Source organism: Tinamus guttatus, unplaced genomic scaffold, assembly GCF_059628265.1.
Source record: "Tinamus guttatus ecotype Peru unplaced genomic scaffold, ASM5962826v1 Tinamus_guttatus_pri_ptg000060l, whole genome shotgun sequence".
In the NCBI taxonomy this organism is placed as follows: Eukaryota; Metazoa; Chordata; class Aves; order Tinamiformes; family Tinamidae; genus Tinamus; species Tinamus guttatus.
In genome coordinates this window covers 10,505,157-10,530,166 of record NW_028288594.1, presented here as the reverse complement: position 1 = coordinate 10,530,166, position 25,010 = coordinate 10,505,157, and the positions used below count along the sequence as shown (strand labels likewise).

The 25,010-nt window shown below is 43.2% G+C and overlaps 1 protein-coding gene across 5 annotated transcripts in view; it reads right to left on the bottom strand.

Moving 5' to 3' along the window:
• Positions 1–25,010, bottom strand: part of KALRN (kalirin RhoGEF kinase) — a 467,999-nt gene that overhangs the window by 187,554 nt on the left and 255,435 nt on the right. For all 5 annotated transcript variants that reach the window (XM_088519566.1, XM_088519562.1, XM_088519564.1 and 2 more), the window contains exon 11: positions 7,511–7,702. In XM_088519566.1, the coding sequence (XP_088375692.1) occupies positions 7,511–7,702 (192 nt within the window). The remainder of the gene's footprint in view (positions 1–7,510; positions 7,703–25,010) is intronic.

Below are 25,010 nucleotides of genomic sequence, written 5' to 3'. Positions count from 1 at the left end.
GCTCCATCAGAATACAGATAATGCTCCAAATGCTGCCGAATGATCAGGAAAATGAAGATGGGGAAGTGTGAATCAAAAAGCAGTCTATGCAGGCGCACGGCAGAATGATGAGAAAGAACTTGTCTTCCATGTGACTGCCCTGCTCTGCTGCAGGCAGAATTTCTTGAGATTTAGTCTATTTGTTTGCAGTCATTTAATTTTGATTAACTTGACTTTGTTTCCTGAAGTTTCACTATTTTAAAAGACCACAGATGGCAGAATTTTTATTCACTAGCAGTCTGGCCATGCTTCAAACTCTTCTGCTTGAGAGCAGGACGTGCTGCCAGGACACCACAGCTCTGCACACCCAGCTCCTTAATCCTGCACGAAAGACCCCTGCTCCTAGACCAGGAGCAGACAGGGCAGAGGGGCACCCCGCACCACCCCGGCGGTGCCGCTTCCTCAGCCTCGGGGCTTTGCTGGCAGCACAGACCCCATTTAACCCTGTGCAGAAACCACCAGCACGAATCCCTGGTAAATGTTCACAGCTTGCCCAAACGACAGCCCGTGCTCTGGAGCTGGCAGAGGGATTTCTCGCTTCACGGTAACTGGTTAGTAAAAACCCAGAGTGAACTTTTGCACATGGAGCCCCAAAATAAAGTTTATTTATTATACCAGAGGAGTCTTCCCTACAGTCCCAATTATCCAAAAGGTAACAGTAGGCTGACAAGTAAGGGAATGTATCTGTCTTCTCCAAGGAATCAGCAGTCCTGTCTAGGCGAGTGTATGTATGTATGTACATGTTACCTGTATGTGCAGCTCTGGCAGCTCCTTTCACAAATGTCCCTGCTCTCTTCCTGAAAATCCATCTCTGACAGGAACAACAGAACCTTTAGGAACTGAGCACTTACAGCATTTACCTAAATCCGCATAAAAAGTTTTTTTTTTTTCCTCTCTCTCCATTGCCTCCTGAGATTACTGCTCATAACATTGTCCCCACCTTGCTCCAGTCCAACTGATCCAGCTCCCAAGAGAAGCAGCATTCAGACTTGGGGCAGGCATACATTAAGGTTTGCTGCTTTGCAGCCCTGCAGTGAAGGGAAGGGTTGATATTTTCAAAGTCAGATTTTGTAAGCAGCTTTGGAAAACTTAGCTGGGAACTGTATCCTGTTGAACAAAAAGAGATCTGCAGCCTTTTAACAATACATGTGGTCCTTCATCCCAACCCTGGAAGGTGCCACGATGTGAGATGCCAAAGCAGTGAATATTTCATACATTGAGAGCTAGCTGACGTCATTCGGGTGTTTTATGCTTGCTTACATGTGTTTTCTTTTTTCTTTTTTTTTTTTTTCTTTAAGGCTGGCCATAGTGCAGGAGCTCAGCCCTGCTTTCCAGCAAGGAAGTGGGTGAGACAACTGCTTTGCGTGAACCGTTCACTCTGCGAGCGAGACCTTCACAGAGCTGCTAGAAGCTGCCAGCAAAGGCAATTGCTAAACTGATTATCCCCTTCATCACAAATCTGTATTATGTGATGGATGATTGCTCCAAAATGTCAATATAAGGAGTTAAAGCCAAACAACAAATTATTAAGTACAGTAGCAGTATGAAACGTGGGTCAATTCACAATGAATGACAGGATTATACAATATACCCCAGAAACGCTGTCATGTTTGCTCCACGATTAACTTTGATTCATTCTGTCACCTCTTCTGCCTGCTGGAGTCCACAGCAGCAGCCCTCAGACACGGGAGCGTTCTGCTCCCTGCTTCCCAGTACCTTTGCCACAGCACAAGAGCCAAACCCTGCTAAAACTAATGACCTGCACTAAAATAATCTCCTAATGACGGTATTCAACCAAAGCAGAGAGAATTTAATTTCACAGTCTTTGGTTATCAAGCAAAATTAAGTAAAGCAGCAGTATCTGCAGTAAAGCACTGTTACTGTTCCCAACTGATGGCATAAACCTACTCCCATTCCATAGGGTGAGCAAGGTGACCTTGGGTACATGAAGAATTTAGGTCTTTAGGGAAGCTGTCTGACATTTACTGCCCCAGAACTCTGTTCTCAGATTCTCATGGTTTTAGACAAACTATTCACAGCAATAATAAGTCTGCCTAAGACTAAGTGTAAGACTGAACTTCCTGATGAATTTCCAAGCAAAAGGTCCAGAATGAGATGACAATGAAGAAAGAGCTGCTTTGTCTGTGCTGGTGAGGAATCTTCTACTTGCATGGGTGCTCCAGGTCCTCCTCACTTTTAAGCAAGGGTTTTACATTTTGCAGGGTTTAGCCTTGATGTCAAGAATATATATTACACCAACCCTGTGAAAATTTGCCCAAGTGTTGTCTTTCTAAAGACCTCTGCCAAATTCCAGTTTGCGCATGTTCAGTAAGAACCTGCTAAGAGTTGTGCAACTCATTTTTTTTCAGGACTAAATATTTATGGAACATACTCATCTCCCAGTTCTGGGGACTAGTTAGACTTGGCTGGTTTCATAAGGATTGGCAAGCATCACCTAGCTCCTGATATTGCTCTTCCAGCCTCTCGAGGGCCAGCAGAGTGCAGGGTGCAGGGCCTGAAAAGCGCATTGCTGCTGCCTCTCCTGCTTTTGCTCTTCTCTTGCAAGATTCAAGGCAAAGCAAACGTGGTAGTCTGGGAACCACTGAGAACTGACAAAATCTAGAGGTGTTAACATGTTTTTCATGCCCTGGAGGGCTGGGAGGCACTTGCAGAATTGCTCTGTATTTCAGGTATGACCCATATACTATATATGGATTGAAATCCACTGAGGTTCCTCTTTGCTCCTGTATCAGCAACTTCATTATAAGCTAATACAAATGGTAACATGACAACAAACCTCTACTTCTGTAAGTAGAAGCAAATACAGTCAGGTGCAAATGCTTGCTCTTAGGCATTAACCCTAAAAGCTTAAAAACCTGAAGATGGAGCCATGTATTTGCATGCAAGTATCACACAGGTCTATGCATCCCCTCACCTCAACACCTGCTTGACAAAAACTCATTGCCAGGCCTTTCTATATTGATGTCTGAAGTGCCAGCTCTGAGGTTTTTAATGATAATGTTGAGACTGTCTTCTTATGTCTACTTTTTTTATACCTGGAATTGTAAAGTATACTCTTAAGGACCACAAGTATAAAACTACAAAACCAATGCAAAATATTAAGATCAAAAAAAAAGGAAAGAAAGGATGTTTTTGTTATTTGCCTCAAGGTTTTTGTGTCTTCAGAGTGAGAACTTACCACATCTGCAACCTCTTCTGTAGGAGGCTCAAAACTATTCTCTTTTAAGCAGAATGACAGCCAAGAATCTTGTATCATCATTTGATCCTAGCAGCTGAGAGCTCACAGAAAAACATTAACTACCCTGAGATTTGTAATAAAATTATGAGATCTGGCAATCCTGACAATAATTGGTCCAGATCTGAAAAAACCTGAATTCAATCACACTTAATCCTCAGAGAAATGGTTCAGGTGCAAGTCTGAGGAATGCATTTATCCCATTGACAATAATTTGTAACTTTACCCTGCCATACAGATAATTGGATTTGATTCCCGGGATAGCAGGTTTCGGCTACCACTGTCAGGCATGCTTCTGCCTAAAAGGGCATGAAAATATTAACTAACTATAAACTAAAGAGCATAATAATACTGCAGGACAGTGAAACACAACATCTCTTTTATATGCCTGACAATAGGACATTTGCATTACTCCTGAGTTACAATGCCATCACTGTGGACACTGCTTTAGATTTATGTCTCTAAACATAAATTTTGCCTTACCAAAACATAATCATTCCACTCTAGTGCATGTATTCTTACAATAAGGTCGCTTAAAAACTTAATTATTGTAATGTTTTATTGCTAGTCTTTTCCATATTCCTTCAGTGGTATAAATCAGTGCTTGCCATAGGGAAACTGCCTAGCACTTTCATGCAAAATAAACAGTGACTGGAGTCTATGGGGTATGGAAAAAAACAGTCATGATTTTCATTGCTCTGGGATATCTGGACTTGACTGATTCCCTAATTTATCACTAAAAACTGTCCTGAAGAAATGCTGGCAAACAGGCTTAGCAAGAGGAGCATTTCTTTGACGAGATTGCTTTGAAACACAGGAGGAAGGTTTCTCAGATGCTAGGAATGTCCATAGTCAGCTGAGGAAGGGGGCAGAGCACAGGTGAGGGGGTGAGGAGATCACAGCCAGAGCCGTGGATCTGGGATTTATCATATCAGAAAAGTGACTCATCTGTGCTAGTAAGATTGTCAAAGGTGACATGTCCTTTGCAGGAAGACATTCAGAATATTCCCATAAACACATCGTCGGTAAGCCTGATTCTTTCTACTTAACTTTCTCTTTCACCAATTCTCTCTCAGTAGGTTCATATATCAAGAAATAAAGAGAATTTGGGAAATGTAGATGAAAAATTAATCTAGGCCATAGTTTTCTGCATTATTGCCAAGAAAACACTAAGCCAACTGTTTATTCATTTTAAGGACATAAGAGAATAGTTTAGAAAGCAGTTTTCAGAATTACAAAGGCTGAAATGAATAATGATGGTTATTATTAAGTAATTAACCATCCCTTCTAGACTAATGCACAGTGTGTCAGGTGTCAAACATGTGGTTAACACGCCAGGCACACGGCTTCCTCCTGCCCCCGGGGCTCCCACGTGAAAGGTTTAAGTGGGCAGGGTAGAGAACAAGGCAGGAGGGGCCAAGTTAATCAGCGAGGGATGTGCTGGCCCTCCAACTGCAATGCCTCCCGGAAAACCACCAGCAACGGATCTCAGAGGTCTCTGTTTGTTTGTTGCACCAAAGGATTTTTTTTTTTCTGATTTGACGTCTGCTAGAATTTAAGATCTGCCTCCAAACTATTTCTTTTACTCAACTAAAACTGCCATTGACTTAAAGGGAGTATTTTTTTGATAAATCCTGACATTAAAATTGGAATCTAGTGTTATCCTTGCTGGACTGAAACCCCACCTAACACAGAGAAATATGCCTAGTGGTGAATTATTTTTAAATAGCTTCCAAAAATGAGTAAGGATGGTGCAGTTAGAGAGTGGACAGACCTGCACAAGTGTCTAGAGGAAGACACCAGCTAAAGCCTGCAGAGTCCCCAAGGTCCCAGGAAGGAATCAGCTGGGAGTAGTTGGTAAGAAAGAGGAAAATATCATAAATATAATCACATAAAAGCTGACAAAGGAAAGAAATTTGTATTTTTATGTTTTTGAGGAGTTCAACTAGCTGTTTTCATGTCGAAGAAGAACAATTACACTGATTAACTCTCCATTTTACAATATATTTCAAGGCCCAAGGAAGGCCTTGAGTCACTTCCACTTGGGCCAAACTATTTATAACGTAAAAAAAAAGCAAATGCAACTCCAAACATGTGCTCAGCCTCCCTGGTTTTAATATTTTGCCCTTTGCACCAGGTCCCCCCAGCATTCTTCAGTTACTTCACTTTCTCCGAGGGGATCCTCATAGCTGGCAGACAAATATTGAAACTGCAGCAATTCTTTCACTTAGTATCCTTGGCAAAAAAACGAAGAGTTTTTGGGTTGTGCAACTCACACCAAGGCGCAGAAACACACCGCAGAAGGAGGCAGGCCATGATGAAACTCAGAGTACCTGCAGAAAGGCGGTGTGTGGCCTCGGCAGGGGTGAAGCACGGCAGGCTGAGGGAGCAGAAACCCCCCTTGTCCTGCGGGGACTCCCCTTGTCCTGCCTCCGTGCAGCCCCTGTGCGGGCCGGGGGCTGCTGCAGCCTGCGCTCGCCTTTGCGGCCACGTGGCACCCAGGCCAGCAGCCGGCACCCGTCCCCACGGACGGGGATCTCGGCTCCCAGCCTGGCTCCGGGGTGTCCCACTTCTTTGCTTCTGCTCCCTGGTCTGCTCCCGCTGCTTGCAGAGGGCAAACTTGGGCACCCATGACAGCCTGCCCACTTTTGATCTCCCGAAAACTGATGGCAGGAACTCATGGGGCTCTGGAAAGAGGCACCGCAGCACCGGTGTGAACGCGCAAACGCCAACGAGGCAGAAATTCAAGGTTTGCTCTCAGTATCTACCAAGCAGTATTGATGATGTTACAAAAGGCTGTATTTTATTACATTTCAAAAAACGGGCACTCTTGTATATCTGCATTTTTACACACCAAAATTGGTCTCATTAAAAATGTCCAGGTGAGTGAAGCTTGTGATTTCTTCTTGATGACAAAGGGCAGAAGTGAATATATTGCTCTGCAACCCAAACTCATCCATACTGGAGAGTTCTAGTTCCCAAGCCCAAAGTAGGCTACACAGTACTAGGAATCATCAGAGGAAATGCAGGTGCTAGAGAACATACAATACTAGCTGCTTCCTGGAGTTATGTCTATCTTAGTGTTACTAGCCACCACCTGCAGAGGTGACGCAAGGTTAAGCATGGTAGGAAACCCTTATGAAATAATTTTAATTTAGGAAATAATCAATTAAGCTTCCCTGTGGCAAACCAGGGTAGTTGCAAGTCTCCAAGCTATGCTGGAAACAACAGCACTACTCACAAGCTTAAACCAGATGGATTTTAGTACATTGCAGAAGCAGGATTTAAGAGGAAAACTCTCATATACGAATAGCTATAATAAATACAGTGTAATTCCAGCTATCCTCCACATACATATGGATGTGTGCGTACACCTTTTACTTACACACACACACTCAAGCCTACTATGAACAGCTTGTTCGTAACGTGTAAATGAACTATCACAGGCAAAGAGTTCAGCTTCTAAGAGCATCTTTCTGATCAAGAGTGCTGTTGCAAACAGATGCTACAGAGCATGGAAACAACCATTCCGCCTAATTCCATCTCCCTCAGCAGAAAGCCTATCTTTAAAAGTCACTCATCACTGAATGCCCTTTCGTCTGCAGAAAAATGTGAAGTATGCCTTAATTACATCCCCCGTGGCCTCCCATTTGATGTCCTGTCCACTGCATCTCTGGCAAGACTGCCTTATCTCTGGGTATTTGTCGATTAAACTAAACGGCATTTATTTGGGTCTTCACTGAATTATCATAAGCAGAATGTGGCCGTTTGCTCTTTACCCGTAACTTTGAAAAGTTGGAGTCACCTCATTAAACAATGTAAGATTTCCGGTAACGCTTCATAATAATGGTCACATTCATTAACACTACATTAAACTGAATCCTTTCGAGACTACATATCACCCTCTAAACATGTTTCTATCTAACACGTTAACATTTAGTGATGTTCTCACAGGAGGCTCAACCACTACCCACTTTATAGTAATACCCTGTGAATCAACCACCATTTGATCTGTTAGATATTATTTTACTGTACCAGAGCGTTCATATGTTTTATTCACATTTCGTTTCCTCTTTAAACCAGCTCCTCATCTATATCAAAGGAAATGGGTATCAGCCCTGTGTGATGAAGATCACCTGAGGTTTCAGTTTGCGCCCAGCATCAACTTCTTGCAGCACTGTGCAATACAGAGAAACTCCATCATACGCATCTTACCTCTTTGGTGTGGGTATGGAAGGAGACTGACATGTCCAGGAGAAGCTTCCTCTGTTCCACCCTTCGGACGAAGTCCTGAATCCGCACTTCCAGATGCCGGGCTGCTTTATAGATCTCTTCAGGGTCACATTCCCCAGTCTGAGCCAACTGCTCTGCAGCCTCTAAGAGCTTGTCTGCATTGGTGTACGTATTCTACCAGCAAACAAAGCAAGGAACAGAGCATGAGTAATACAACTGTGGCAAGTAAACCACAAAACAGGCTGTTTACACTTTACAAGGTATGAAAGCCAGTGATTACTGAGTTTTAAAACAATAATAATAATTCCTACTGATGTTGCCATCTGTGAAAGGAGTGTGCACAAAGCCCCCACAGCCTAATCCCTGAGTGGGCACAAAACAGTTTCTTATTTGAAACACACCACCCCAGCACAGTCCTGCCAGGCACAGGAACAGGACTGTGCACTTGTTTATTCCCAAGCCCCCTGGAATTTCTCAAAGATAATGTAAGGAAGCAAGGGGGACTAACTACCTCATGGGCCAATGGTGTTTCATGTGGCCCTAAGTGCATTGCTAAGGTCTCCCCATGAGTATCATATTACAGCTGGTAACCATGCTAGTCTGAGACATCTTAGCTTCAAGAGACATTTGCCTTTCAAGGGCTTTTGCGGGATAACCTGAAAAACTGTATCTTCAAACTGCTTCTGTGTTTTATTCCCATCTACTGTTCTGCAGTGTATTTCTAAAAGGAGTAAAACCCATTTTTTTTTAGCCTCCCAGTGTCAAATGCTCAAATTGCTCTGGAAATATCATTCCCAGTCCGAGGTATGTTATCTGCCTTCCACTGCATGAGGTTTTGAGCACTTCGCCATCCTGAACAGATTTACCCTTGTAGCTATAATCTTCGAGACACAAGACGTTTTACCCCTTCTTTATAGACAGGGAACTGAAAGAAGCAGGAGCTAAGTGATGCACCCAAACATGCTAGACTGGAAGTGTAGAGGTTGAATCCCCCTCCATCAAAGCTTAGTTCAGCTAACAAGCTACCTGTCCATCCTTTCCCTCCCTGTGTCTGTGGAAAAAGTCACTAAGCAAATCCATCAGAAGATCTCACTAGAAATGTAGAGGGAGCGCAGCTTATCTTCTTCATAGCCCGGAATTACAGGTTATTCATCATCAGTGATATTTGTACAAAGCTTAGAGTCAACAGCTCTTGATGCCACAGATGAGCTTTCCTTACTCAGATTGAGGCCAATAAGTCTGTAGCGCTCAACATTTAATAGGCAAATAAGAAGAGAGCAGACATCAGCTTAAGGGAATTTCCAGTACTTGGTCGGATCTTCAGAAATGCTGAGCGTTGGCCTAAAACTGCTCCTACCGGGAATTTTAATCTTTCCATCAAAGGAAACAGAATTATATATAGCACTTTCCTTTCAAAAAATCCCACCGAGAATCCTGCTCAGCTTAAGTGTGCGTTAACTGGATATATATCCCAAAATACATGTGGAACCTGTGGACACACATAGTGTTGAGCATTAAAGGAACACAGATGAACTTGAAAGCCATGGATAAAGTGCTGTTGTTCTTACACAGGTAATACTCTGCTGCAGGCAATAGTTGTTGCTTGAGAAAATACTGAATACAAAGAACAAACATCTGCCTCTAAGTATTTAATAGGAAAAATACTAGCTGTTATAAAAAGCAAAAAGAAAATGGCTAATTCACTGTCCATTTTCCAAGTTTCTAAGGGCTGACTACAAATATACAATATTTGCATTTCTCCTTTTGGACTGTGGAGAACATATTCTGGATGGTTTTGTTACCAATATCAAATACTTATTCACTCACTTTCAGGTCATTGTTATGATGACTAGGTTGTTAACAGCAGCGAAATTTTATGCTTTCATAATCATTTTTTGGAAATAATTTCAGATGAGAAATTGTTTAAAGAAAAAAAAAGTTCCCAAAGTTCCCTTTAACATTATCTAAGTTAGGGACTAATATCACTTTACAGCAGCCTTTCTGAACAATCACCTTCCAAAATCGTTTGGAGCAAGTGAAGTTTTTGTTCTTCATTTTTTTTTTCTTCTGTGTCCCCACTGAGTTCCTAGCTAAGTCTCCAGGCTTTAAAAATGAGTGATTTTTTTGATAGGAAAAAATAAATATAGTATGGGCCAAATAAGATAGGGATTAGTTGTTTGGTGAGAGTCTGCCCTATTTTTCATTTGTTTGGTCTGTTAATTTGCTTTTTAAGAGCATGTAAATGGCTTCCAAATTGCGACGTGTACAAAACATTTTGTATATCAACATTTCCCTACAATTGCCTTATCAAAGCTATGTTGAACCTGAGGGCTTCATCCCATGTTAGTATATAGCACTGCACTGCTTTTCTGCTTCACACTTTCCCATTTTTCTCCTGAACTCGCTCTCTTGGTTGTAAGCTCTTCCAAGCAGAGATCCTCACTTACTTACACTTTAGAATCACTTTTTTGGTGTAACCTAAACCATACTGCACCAGAGAAGCAGAGGAGGGAGTTGAAGACAGAATCAAGTCCCATAAAGTCCCATAATGAAGAAAAATATATAAAGGATCTTCCTGTATGAAGGCCTCTTCACCCTGCTACCCCCAGCTAGAAGAGGTTGTTTCAGACTCCCAACCCTTCTGAGATGCAGGAGGGTCTACCAGGAGCAGACGCTCCATGCAAAGCTCCATATGGTATCAAGATTGGAAGCTTTTGGAAGAAGGCAAGAGCTACTGCAACCCCTGACAGAATATTTTGCTGCTAGAAGGGCAATTGTAACTGTACTCTTTTCTACTCTGCTAAACCCAGGCCTACGGAGGGTTTTCTGTATCATCCACAGGGAAGCAACAACAAAACCAACCAACTAGTCCCTCCAGCGAGGAGACCCGCATGCAGAATCTCCCTTTTGTGTGTGGATCTGTGGAAATGAGCTCCTGTTAAACTAGAACAATGCCAGATCCACAGAAAAATAACCTTTGTATTACACCGAGATATGCTCTCTGAAAGTTGTTATGCATTGTGGTGTCAGCTGTAGTGGGGTGTTTTTTTTTTCTAAATTGTATTAACTATCTGTCATATGCAAATCCTTGAAATTCCCTGCTAGCTGGTATTAGGCACTTCTTTTGCACCATCTCACGCACAAAACCAATTTTCATTTCAAATCTCTTAATAACCTTTCTATACTAATCTTCGCATAATCACCTATTTCACTCATGAAATCTGCAATCACAAGAAATTGGAAATGCACACTTCAGGTTTCGCAATGGAAATACCTCTAACATAAGCTTTGGAATTCCTTTTAGACAGAACCTGGAGGTTTTTATCTTTCTCTTTTTTGTTATTTGCAAGAAACTGGAAGCATGATTAGGGAAGACAGAGACTAACAAAACTCATATAACAATTAATTCTACAATTCAGAATCGGACGTGCTTGTAATCTGATCCATGGCAATGTTTCCTAACGGGATTCACATAAAACTCTCATTCATTAATTATTAAGAGTTTGATATCCTGCAGCAGGTTAAAAAAACGGGTTATGAAAAAGCTGATATGAAATTTCCCTGTTGCATTCAGTACATTGTCTACTTTCCTATGCATTTCAAACCAATAAATGTCAAAATGTCAAAATCCATTTTCATCTTTGAGTCTTGCAGTAGATCTCAACAGAGATTCTGCACTTTCCTCAGCTCAACATGTACAAAGACATCTCTGCTTTGAAGGCACACTACCCAAACACAGCTCCTCCAGCAAACTGCCTAAGAGATTTCCTATAAACTGAAGCAGACCTTACTTTGTTCATAATCCTTGTGCTACAGAGGTAAATCTTTGAGCAACCTATATAACCCAGGGTAGCATTGGCTGCATGCACTTCATGATTGTCCCATCTGCTACAGAGAGCACAATGCTCAGTATAAGCTCTTAAAATAAAAGCAATTTAGGTTTGAAAAAAAATGGTGTATTTTTCATGATTAAAAAAAAATGCACGAAAGATACTGAACAATACATCAACCAATTCTAGCTCATTAGAAAGGTTAGAGATAGTAGCACCAAAATACTTTGCCCTTCTTATTTATGGTATGTACTACAGCCTAAAGAAGTCTAATATTGTAGCCCCTTAAAAAACACTGTTTTGAACAATTGTTTTAAAAATCATGGAAAATATTAATAATCCTATGCATATATTTGTGCTTTTCTCTTAGCCCACAGCCCATTTTTTAAGTTATCAATCAATTTTATGTAGTGTTTCAACTTTGACTTATATGCATTTTCAGAAAATGATTCTATGTGGAGTTTTCCTCTAGTGCTAGCCATTCCACTTGTAACTAGCTTACTGTTGCATGCTTCTAGGAAGATCCCGTTGAAAATAACTGCATCTAATGGTGATGTAAGGCAGCCTAGATTTGGACACACTGCTTCTAGAATGTTCCCTTCGCGGTGCTTTGAAGCTCTTTATTAGATTTAACTTTCCTGTTAACCATCTCCAAGTGCTGCAGGGTGCTGAGCTATGCTGATCAGCATCAGAAGATGGAGGTAGGAACGGAGATGCAGGTGGTTAGATACACTCTCATATTAAAAACACGCTGCAAACCTTAAACACTTCCTGAGAATGAACCAGAGGTGCTAAAAAGCTCTGAGGAGGCCCTGATCTGTGGCACTGCATGTTTATCAGGTTCTTGGGATTGTGAAGGCAGTTCCAGGCAAATTCCTCCTACGGATTCAGAGTTTTGTCACTGAGGTTTTCCCATCTAAATGGCATGGAAGAGATGGCATCTCTAGAGGCCAGTATATATGGAATATCCGGAGAATTTATATTACCGCCTTAGATCTGATTTGCCCACTAAAGACAATGTGAATCCCGAGTTATGCCCGCAGGTTGAAGCTGAGGAGAATTACGAGGTTTTGTTTGATATGATGTCTCCTTTATGTTCACTGGAGTCATGGTTCAACTCATCAAAACCAAAGATGAAATCCTACAATTCTTACACCTGTCGTAAAGATGGGATGTCGAGACTGGAAGTTCAAAACCTGATCCATCTCTCACTGCAAACAGTAAAAGCGATCTCACAGACTGCACTGAGAACTGGGTCAGCCTCATAGTCATTTACTCAGGATCACAGAGGGAGATAAAAATGGGTGAGGACTAAAAATAGACCTGCAAAGGCCTCAGACCCCAGCTCTGTGTGCAGACAGTGGGAAACGCTCCTCCCCACAGAAACTACAGGACTCACATTCACAAAGCGCTAACGATGGAGCTGATGCTGCTCTACTTCTCAATCCTTGCAATCTACTGTTATCCTTAATTACGAAGTTTGATCACTGCTATCGGGTTCTTTGTTTAAGACAGTGTGTTAAAAATAGCTCTAGCCTTTTGTTTACGTTAAATGCTCTCACGCTTGGGCTTGTGTTTGAGAGTTTATCTTTAGAAATTTAATATTCTCAGCCTAAGCTGAAGGAGCACAAGGAAGCATTTCTTTGATAAATAAATCAGAGGTTTAAGGAAGCATCCATCTTTGTCAAAATTCCTCTTCTCTAAAGAAAGGCAAAGGCTAAGTGCATACGATGATCGAATGTTACATGGGATTTTATTCAGTCTGAGTTTTACATAATCAAATCAAATCAATATTCTTACTTGTACTTTATTACTCTAATTCAAAACAGGCTTTGCCAGGTATTACAGGAGTTAAAGGCAGAGAATCTCTCCGAACTCCTGAGCCATCACTCACTTGGCACAGGATTGTTCCCTATTTCACCCTGGGAAAGGAAAAGAAAGGAAACTTCTGCAGACCTTTTCTTTAAAAAAAAAAAGAAAAAGAAAGAAACAACAACAACAACAAAATAATAATAAACTTTCTATTGTCTTTAGAAGACTCTTCTTGCCTTAATTATAGCAATTCATCTTAAATCTTTCTTGTCCTAATTTTGTCCCAGGTTGCCTTACACTGTCCTTCCTGAAATTTCAGCCCTTCAAGCACACAGAGCTGCTATATTCATCTCCACAGCTCTCTTAGGCCCCAGCTGGGGGAGAACATTCGAGAACGCCTGCCTTTAAATGAGTAAATAATATTCATATCTGTTTAAGTAGTTCACCAAATGACAGCCTTGGGCAAGTGGGTGTCAAAATACCAGTTTCCTACAATCTGAACAAAATGACCCCTGCTCTCCCGAGCTGCACCCCATTTGCAGTGCAGTCTCGGAACCGCAGCGTGTACAGAGGCGGCTACGCACCGGCTCGATGGCGCTGCCGAGGGAACTCCCCTCTCCCAGCTGGAAAAGTGACCTCGGCGGCTGCTACGGGGGTTGTAGGCTCCTCACACCACGCGTCTCTCGTGGCAGGTCTAGGGCTAGCTTGCAATGTTTTCAATTATTTTTCTTTTCTTCAAATATATATCCATGTATTTTTTTCCCCTCAAAGTGATCTCCATTCTGCTATTTTCTGTCTGAGCCTCTTTATCTATTGACCTCTTATTACTTTCCTCACTACATTTGAAACTCAGCTCAGGAAAATCTGCACATTTAGGGAATGTGAAGTTGACTCCCATTTTGGATGGCTAGGAGGCTAGATCTAATGCCAGGCCAATGCTAATTAGTGCTTTATTCCTTAATTCCAGGATTTCAGTGGGTTACCTATACACAAGGGACCTTTCAGCATGAAGAAGAAAGAATTAGTCCCTAAGAAGTGACAATGTGAACACTGCACAGCACCCTTACTAACCATTGCCAAGAACAAGGTATTTTTACATGCACCATTACGTTTTATCTATTATCTTTCCTCAGGGTTTACATATAAACTGGCCTGAAAACCGAGACAAGGTATATAAAAGCTACTTAAGCCCTTCAAACTGAAAAAATAAGCAAGAGTACAATTAACATCTGGAAATACGTTCACTAATCGAAGTCTTTGTGCTATTTAATATTGAGTATCTGTTTTAGATTTAAAAAATCGCTTACAATATACTTTATCATAGCAACCATCCATCTCCATCAGGAGTGCAGTCACACATAAGGTCGAGGATACTCTATTACCACAATCGCACTAATTAACTCCGGTGTAATCACATCTCTTTCAATGAAGCACTAGTGAAATGTGTAATGAAATAATGTTTTAAATGCCATCTAATATCATACATTATATCCAATACTTGGTAAGTATGCAAAGACAGATGCAGGCGTGTGTGTTGGTACACGGCGTACGTACACGGCAGGTACACGGAGCAAGGCAACTTCTCAGCTCCATTCGACCAGCTAAACCATCACTGACTTTTTCTAGTATTGCTGAAGTCTGGGCATGCTGGGCTTTGGCTCTGAATACTTCCTAAGTTATTTCCTTCTATAAGTCATTTCTGACAAAGATCTAGGCTTTTTCAAACCACTGCTGGGAGACTAAGTGTTGCAAGATTACCTTAGCTTTTGTTGTAAAGGAGGAGAGACTTCTCACTCTTTGCTTTGGCCTTAAAAGAAAAAAAAAAAATCCTACACCTAGCAAAGGCTTCACCTGGAGCTTGGTCCACTCTCCTTATTCCTACCTGTTTTATTTTAATGTGTATGCAGGCTCCTGTATTAAGCAAATGCCTAAGCGTATGTTTAGTATAAGGCATGTAAATAGTCCACCTCTTCCCAGGGAAACAACATATACACTCCAAGCAACATGAGTGTACATCACTGTAGGATGTCATTAGAATCTGATCTGCATCCTCAAAGGAACTGCAGTTAAAGTAGCAGAAATACAAACCTCTTTTTCCCTTTGTGGGAAGCAATTTAAGAAGTCTCGATCTACAGAATTCCCCTTGGAACTGGAAGAATGCACAAGAATTAAATTTTAATCCTCTGCTTTGCTGGCAGTTTGGACATTTTCACTGTGCAGAATAACTGGGTTTCTCAACACACGCTGGGAACAGGACTGGTAAGACCACAGCTGCCCATCACTTCAGTCTCCATGCCTCTATTCTCTGGATTTCAGATAATTTGTCAATAAATGCCCTTCCACTATGCACAAGTAAAAGGCCCCTTCCCAGCTTCAGCTCAAGTAATCTTAGATTTCATCTCACTCCAACACAGTTTCCTTAGAAGCAGTGAAACAGTCCTTTGGATTCTGAGTCTCTTCACTGTCAACATTAATTCGGCTCTCTTTCATGGTTTACAAGTTGGAATTTGTTTCAAACGACTAGAAACCATTCTCTCAATCTTACTAGACATATAAACCAGTTTTTCGCCACTGTTCTTTCCAAGACATGTGAATTGTCCATACAGCTTACCCATCAAATTAGCTCTTCGAGGCACCACCAAAGCAAAATGGAGCAAGGGCTCTGTCTTCCCTAAAACTTAAGAAGATTAAAATCTTCTGCACCAGCTGGTGAGATGCACTGCATATTTGAAATGAGGAAATATAAAAGGAATCACTACTGCAGGAGAAATAAACTGTATTTTCATACTAGGTATTCATAAACATTAGAAAAGTTTCAGATAGGAACTAACGTTTTTCATGCTGGTCAGAAGGTATTTATACAGAATGCATCTTAAAAATGTATTCCAGTGTGTGAAATTCAATTCGGGCTATCCATAATCACAACAAAGTTTTGGAAATAAAACATTTATTCATTTCTGGCTCTTATTAGAAGGCCACACATGATTTGAGATAAGTCTATTTTAATAATGACTTACAATGAGAAATCTGGTACGAAATCATATTCCCACCAGAAATCCTAATGCTATAAAATTTTTGGCATGTGGTAGATCTCCAAGAATACTGCAGCCATAGGAGATACTGCCTCTGTAGTCAGCGTCTGCCAAATTTTCTGCTACAAAAACTGGGCCAAACCGGAGAGCTTTGTTGTGCATTCCTTATTCAGGTAACATTGCCAAACCTTCCCCTCTCCCTGTTCAATCCCTCTTCCTCCAAAAATCCAAAATCAGGCCTCCAGGGACAAGGCTGGACATCATACAAAACAAAATGATCACAGAAAGGCTCCTTGAGTTGTTTTCTGATCCCTCTTTGCCTGCTAGCCTGGAATTGTCCCGTTTTTGTGCCAAAGCAGTAAGATTTGCGCATGTGCCCCTGTCCTGAGGGCAAGTGCACCAGGCTGCTGCGCACCAATTCTGACTCCCCTCGTCATCCCCAGTCCAAAATAATCTCCTTACTTTTTGTCCCTGTGCTAGCCCACGCGTCAGCCTCTGCTGTGCTCTCAAGCGCCTCCTCCTCTCTGTCCCACATTCGCCGGGCGCTGTGAGGAACCTAAATTCACAGCAGCTTCCTGACCCAGTGACCCAGTTATCCCCTGAAAGGGGAGCACACTCCGGTGAGCTCGCTGAGGCGGCGCGGCTGCCGCGGCTCCACGGCTGCTTTCTGCCCTTCGGGAGACGCGGCAGCAGCCGGGCGGGAATTCAGCCCGTGGCTCCGTGCGCGCCGAGGAATTGTGCTTTGGCCCCAATAAAGCCAGGAAAGCTTTCAGGAAGGGGCTGACAGTTGAAGGGACAGCTTGTCACCCCACGAAATAAATCAGCAATTGTTACTGCTTACAATGCCAGAATGGTGGGAACGCGTTCCTGGCTGGGCAGTGTTTCTTTGAGTTACTTTTGGGGCGGACACAAACGGCTAGTCCTTGATTTTGGCGCAGATTCAATTTGTTCCATCTTGAGTCTAAAACAAGCCCCAGAAATCAACACTGAAGCTACACAAATATCTTTTCCCTGTAAATCCCTGTAATATCTTTTCCCCTTCGGAGTAAAAACACTGCACTGTGGAGGTTCTTCTGGCCAGTTCTGGGTCTTCCCTGCACTCACTTCACTCCATTTGATGGGTGGGCGCTGGCAAGCCCGAGTCCTGGATATCAATATAAATCCTGACCACAGGCAAAAGAGCATAGAGGGGGGCAGCACAACCAGCGCTCTCAGCCACCTCTCATCTCCACACAGAAACACCCTTCATTTCACTGATTTTTCAGTGGATTCACTGCAGCTCTCACATTGATGCATTTGAAGTGGAGGTTGCACTTTTAATTCCCTAGCATTAACGAGCCATGAGCACCTTTTCGTGCCATGCCCTTTTCCAGTGAGCCCTACTCACACTCCGAGGGAAGCACAAGGCCTCTGCTCCCTTTGCTGCAGAGACGGGGATCTCTCTAAGGGCAGCAAGAGGAGGGACCCCCGTGGGTGGCAAAAGCAGCTCTTAGGTGTGGAGCAAAACGCTCTAACAGAGGCGGCTGCATGTTAAGAGGGCTGCTGTGATCCCTCTGGAGCACATAGTGGTTTCTATTGCATTTGCTGCATACTAATATAGCAACCGTGTCAGATAAACACAGGTGAATATATTCTCTGACAGCTCAGAAACACCTCCAGTCTCAGTTCCTGGCTTTCTGCAAATTCGGCAATTTCTTCCTCCCCAAACAAGGTTCATGTTAAATGCAGTGACACAACAAGTCTCATTTTGCTTGCTTTTCTCGTGTCAATCTTAGTGTTTCTCTCCTAGCGCAGCAAAAGCAGCGAGGGAGAGGAACCTGTGCTTTTGCATGCACTGTGTGCTGAACCAGACACTGAACAAAGACACCTCAACGCTGCAAACCAAGTGCTATTTCCATAGTGACACAAACCAGGGCCTTCCTGGGCCTTGCTTATGCAAAACCAGACCTCACAGAGCAAAGCTAGGGAAAGCAATATTAATGGCTGGATTACACGCACTGAATCAACAAGTGCATTATGTATATACGATAGGATTTTTGTCCCTGTTCACACGCATTTATTTCCAGAAGAATGCCATAAATCCACTGATGTTGCCCTATTTCTACACAGGGGTAAACGAGATCTCAGCTCTATACAGGGCAACAGACTTTACCAACAGGCTTACAGGCAACAAAAACTCAGCAGAATATTGACACAAAGCCTTGTAACAGCCATATAATACAAGTATTATTAAACAGCTCCAATGCCCGATGCGAGCACAAGAGCACAACATTTCTGTAGCCTGGTTCACTGCCGCACGTGCGCTGCGGAGCAGGCACCTCCCAGCCCCGGTCCCTCGCGCTCTTATCCCCTGCGTGACCTGCTTTCCTTTAGAGGAAAACCAGATGCATGGGGGAGGAAGCCCTGATCTGGTCCCTTAATCTGGACAATTAGGGAACTGCGATAGGAAAAGAAGTAGGGGTGACAACCACACTGCAAAGCACCCTCCTCTCAGTGCAGATAACGCCGGGGAATTGAATTCTCCACCCTCCAGCACAAGCTCATTTTCCCTGCAACTGGAAGCGCCATGCTCTAAATCTTGTGTGGCAGAGTGATCAGTCAGAGCAAGTCGGTCTATTTCCAGAATACTTGTACAATAATCATGGAGACCTTGAGAATTATTTTTCTTTGTTCCTGAATTTTGGATCTGTACCTCCTTGAGGTAGAGATTTCCATGAGGCTGCCCTTTTCCGACACGTGCAGAGCAGCGTTCTCACGCCTCTGAATTACAGCCCAACAAGGCTGCTGTGCCCTGTAACACCGTGCACTGCTGGGCTGCCAGGGAAGCAGCATGCCCGGGGCTGCCCGTTCCACTGCCCTCTTAGAGCAGAAAGCAAAAACTCAGGTTAGATCCATACTGCCACCTTCTCCCCTGAGCCCTCCTGCTGGCAGCTGCCACCAGAACCTGCACGGTCCTAATCCACCATCATTACAAATGAGGTTTGGACATTGCTGCAATTAATCTTCCCGAATCGATAGGCGCAGTTTGATAACCCACTGACCTGCCAACAGGGAGAGCAAAAAGAAAAGTGATTAGAGGGAATCGAAAGCTTTTAGCTGACTGTGCTTCTCATATACAGTTCAGGTAAGACGAAACTTCCATCTAAAAGTGAAAATTTCAGTGAGATTTCCAAAACTAAAAATCTAAATTGACTTTAAACTTTGTTTCACTTTCATATGTTCAACTATCATTTTCTTTTGCCTCGGCTGTATTCTTATTTGACAGAGACATCAATAGAATTTATTAGTAGGCACATTATATAACACATAAATATTATAAAATTCCAGTGACATCTCAAATATGTTTATGGCCCTAAAAAAACAAATCCCAGAATGTTTCTTCAGCAGGAATTTTGGCTTTTCTCATTCAAAATGAAAACAAATTCAGAAACACACAATTCCCTCTACAATAGAAATTCCATTTTCCAGAAACTCTAGAATTAAAAACAGTTATTTCTTAAATATCTGCATTGTTCCGTCAGTCTGTCACGGGAACAGCATTTTGCATTTATAGGCAAATCAAGTGTACATATTTTAAAGACACAAAAATAAACCTACCCAAATAAACCAGCTATAGGAAGCTGGCTCCTGGCAATTGTCAAAAACCTATTGCCTTGCCAAGACTTTGGATTTTATAGGGAGTATGTGGATTCTTAATGCTGCTGCAGGCAGTTTAATGAAATGATACAGCTGTCATGTGATTTTGATAGAGAAGAAATATGAAAAGCAGCCACCTCCTGCTTGAGGAGAAACACCCTGAAACGCAAGCTCAGAGCCTGCTCTAGGAAGAGCTCCTCGTGACCGCCAGCGAGGCCTCTGCGCCCTTCCTGGGCCCTCTCCGTGCTCAGGTCTCCCGCTGCGCTGCGGTGGGCTCAGCAGGACACCTTGGAGCTAACGAACAGCTTCCTACCATGGAGCTGCCTGCCCAGACTACTTTGCTATCCACTTGTAAAACATCTGCCACTCACTTTTTCTGCGAGCCAGGCTAACCGGGCACATCTAGCCACGCACAGAGCACGGCTCTGCGACTCGCAGCCCATTCCTAGGAGCAGCATTCCTCCCCGCTGGAAACAAGTGGGGCACAACCGACTTCTTGCTGGGTGTAGCTGTGCAGAACGCATTGAAAGTCTCACTACTGGTTCCAGGACAAACTCTGTGGCTCTTTGGTTACGCTGCTAGAAGCTTTCCTAGTCACGAGCCCCAGGGCAGCCCTCACAAACAGCCCATATACGTGGGCACTGTCTCGTTTTTCTCTGCCCTCTGTGACTGAGGGGCCCCATCCCCTGCCAGCCACGAAGGACTGGCAACAGCCATCCTTCCCTTTCTGCATAGAGAGCAGCAAGTTTACCTAAATGAGTTCCTGCACAGGAAACTGCAGATTGCAACTCCAGGATTTGCTAATGACCCTGTAATGGACGATAACGAAGACAGATGTAGGGTTGAGGTTTCTGATGCCTGTCTCACGATCTTTATTTTATTTATCATTACTGAAACCACAGTTATTAGTGGTAGCTTTGACCCAGTTCTTCCAAGGTTTAATTGATTCCTTTTTTCCCCTGTATTAGCCTCATATTTCACCTTGCACCGTATTGTAACACCCTACTTCAAGGGAAATAAACAGTATGGCTGGTGTTGCTATATGTCAGTGTGGCATGTCAGTGTGTCTGAGCCATCACATTCTACAATTGGGTAGGTCAACCTCAAAACAAAACAGAACACACAAACTTAAAAAGCAAACAAAAATCATACAAAAAAAAAAAAAAACCCAAACCACAACATCGTGGGCCAACATCCCCCAGTTCTCCTTATCAACAAGGGCTCCTAATTTACACCTGAGTATTTTACATCAGTACTGAACTGGATGCCAAGCTCTAGCAGAGCTGGATGTGTATGGGAAAGCACTAGGTTTTTCTCCTGAAGGCCAGACAAGTAGCTGTTTGCAATTCAGTTTTGGCCTGACTATTCCATTACCTCCCTTAGATTTAAAGCAGTTCAAGCAAAACTACGTGGGTCTCAGAGATCACAGGATACACTTTTACCTTCAGGGCTCTCAGCAAATGCTTTTGATATTCCATAAGGCAAACAATACAAATGTAATTTTCAACATATCCATACTTAGAAATATTTTTATCTTAAAGATCTTTTTGCAAACTAAGTACTGACAGTGCCTTAGAAACAGTGTAACAGAGGAAGGGGATGCTCTAGACGGGACCACCAAAGCACAAATTGCTTCTAAGCTGCAGAATACCACCTGATCTTTGATTTTTCATACAGAAATGAATTCATTTCCCTAAGAAGAATAAAAAGAAGAGCTGATTCTTAAAGGAATTATACTTGTTTGTGTAAGGTTAACTTAGTCATTGCCAAGCCTGTGCTGGGGAGTTTAATCTTGGAGGGACGTGAGCACAGATACCCAAGAATGGGAAACTGTATCACTTCCCAAAAGGCATGCTACAAAGCTCCACGTTTTTTGCTGGCTTTTTTTGTTCACATTTGGCCTGGCTCTCTTTCTCCATAATAATTTGCCTAATAATTTGAGGACAGTCCACCGATTCACACGTGTATACCTTGGCTTAATGGGGTCTGTAACACTTTCAGACTCAGGAGCCGGCTATGCAGCTAAGCAGAAATTATTTCTGTTACAAGGCTGCACCAGGAACTGTCTAGATGAGTAAAATGGCAGAGCCCAGAAACTGTTCTGGCCGCAGTCTGGTATCCAGGTGACCCTTCTTGCTGTGTTTGATAATGTGTGATGCCACACACACCACAGCAAGCGTATTCAGAACATGTGGAGTTGTGATATTCTACCTTGGGAACATTGGTGCCCATGGATTACTGTGTAAAATAACTACGCACAGGCACGAAACACAAAACTCAGTTGTATGGGTGAGTATGATGAGGTCCAAACCCTTGGAAGCAGCTCCACGAATCCCAGAGCAGGTGACTGTCGCACAGATGCAGCTGGCACGCACTGTGCTGCATTAAAGCCCGGCCTGACACAATCTGCATTTCCCAAATCCAAGAGGCTTGTTATTTTTCTAGGTGACCTCGAACAACGCAGGGTTTGGCAGGGGCAGGAGGATGAGCAGCAAGGGGACAGCATGCGAGGCAGCTTCCACTCCTGCTCTGTTTCCAGCCAGTGCTTGGCTGGAAGCCTTGCTGCTCGCCGCGAAAGCCGTGGGGCTCTCAGCGCGCAGAGCGAGTGCCACCTGCAGGCCCAAAGCCGCTCCAGGGCCGCAACGCCGGAACAGCTACGCCCCAGGAAACGCCACGGCACACGGCAAACACGGCAAACACGCAGGAGAATTACAGAAATGTTTCGTTTAGATCATTCAGGTCGCAGACACTGAGCCCTGGAGCTGCGGATTTAAGGGGATCCTGATAGAGTTGTTTCCCACTGTCTTTCCTAATTCTTCATCAGCCCAAATCTAGGGATGTTCATCACCAGCAGATGTGGAGAAGGCTACATCTATCTGATTGTCAGGAATGCCAGCAGGACCCTGGTGTTTCTGGGCCCTGATATTCCTGAATAAGGAAAAATTACGGAGTCTGAAATGAAAATATCTTTGGATTTACAATAGTTATGGACTGACCCGTGGTTATCCAATTCACACCCACAGTGATTCCAGACAAGCAAAGAGGCTGCCCCCGCAGGCACAGCTGTATCCACAGGGTGCTATTTGCTTGGCGAGATCTTCACACCAGCCTCATCAACAAGGGCCCTGGTGACAGACCCTGTGCCCAAGGATGGCATTTGCAGGGTGGCAGCCCATGGAGCTGCCGGAGAAGCGGCCACAGCTGCACACGAGATATAAACCTCCTGCCCAGGAGCTCCAGCTTTTCAATACGAGTCAAACCCTTGATGCTCGTGTTCCACACAGAGGAAATAACAGTGAGAAAATAATGCCAGAGCATCATCTAAAGCAGTTATAGGAGAAAGTAACTCCAAAACATCCTTCCACTGCCCATGCTGCATCACTCTAAAATCACTGACATTTTCAGAGCACAGCTGCAGGAAAGTGATTCAGGTCATTACATCCAGATTTACGAATCTGCGAAGTTTCTAATCAGACACAGAGGCAGTGTGTTCATCTCTCAATCTCGCACCCTGGCAGGTCAGTCAATCAGAGCATTCCTCCATACAGCAACACCAGAAAGCTACTGTTCCTTACGTGCAGTTGGGCAGCACTGAAAACATGAACTTTTTGCCCCCTGTTGAAAATACTACAAAAACTCATGAATATTGCTTCTTGTGTGATCTTTGCAAATGCCTCCCTGAAACAGTAGGATATAAAAACAAATATATCGGAGTCAAAAGAAAGTAGATTTTGGAAAGTAAATTTATACTATATGGCAGATGAAGTGATATTTTCAGAGAACTGACAGAAATTGTTTATGCATTGCTTATGCTGTCAATCTTACTGGGTACATCAGCACTACTCTTCTTTTTTGAGAGTCTCCTTATTCTTATTAACAGAAGTAATTAACATCTTGATGAGGGGAATGGAGAAGCTTGTTGGTCCTTTGTTTCATATCTTATCACACGTTCTGGCTATGTCAGGGATAAATGATGCCAGTTGTTGCAGTGAACGCTATCCATGACAAAGACATTCACTAACTTGAGAAAAATGGCAAATAATTAATCTTAACTTAAAGCAAATCCAGTACAGACTATGTCTAAAGGGTTAAGCATCAGGAAGAGAAGAATTGGGAAAAGTAAAAGCAGGTCATAAGCAGAATGGGGATGAGATTTATTCCCCAACCACAAAATCGACCTCCTGAGATGCCTCTTCAGAAGAGCTCCAGGTGTGATAAATTTACAGCCTCCCCTCTTACCCCAGCTATTACTCTTTCCAAGCCAAACAGCATTATATTCTTAAGTCCTTGACCTCAGATAAAGCCTTTCAGTTCCCCTCAGCGCATGTGTCCATTTGCCAGCAGCACATTCCAGTGTCAGAGTGCAGACAGGCCTCATAAATTAGCAGCGAGGTCTGGTGTGAATGAACCGGGGAAGGGCCTGGGAAGCCTCCATCAGAGCCAGGCCAAGGAGCAGGGCTCCCCTTGTGCCGGCCATTTCTCACGAGGAGGCACCAAAAACCAGCCTCTGAGGCAGGAGTGACGGCCGGTACTCAGACCTGCCCAGGCAGAGCAGGACAACACAGTTTGGTGCTATCTAAGTGAGGAATAGCAGGATGACCACATGTGAAATGAAGGGAGCAAACTTGGAGGAACTGCAGTTTCCACGTCCCTGTGCTTTACTTCTGTCTCTCCTCTGTCCTTACCCCGACCATCCAGTTTCCTTTGAATTCAGGTGGCCCCACATCCATGCTCTAGTGTGCTAGTTGTGGAGACTTTTCATTTCACTCTGAAGTTGACCCTGTGAAACATGTCTGAACTGAAGCTATTCAGAGCCAGACAGGCTGAAATAATATAGCAGGAGGGATAAGAGGAGGGTATAGAAAAGTGCAATGATTCCCACTGGGAGTTAAACTAGTACCTACATATTCAAGACGCATACCCATATAGCTCCAACACGGTGGTGAGGGGATGCAAATATCTAAGTTACATCATCCAGTGGAGCAATCGTTAATTTAGCTGCTGTTTCCATGCGAAGTTACACAGCTTGCTCTCATCTCTACTGTCAAGATAATATTATACTTCTGTCTTTCCTCACCTGCTCTTAATTTGTTTCCTACATTCCCAATGAGGAACAACTCAAAGCGGGAGAGGGGAGAAAAAATAAGCAAAATCTGATCCAGAATTGTGAGC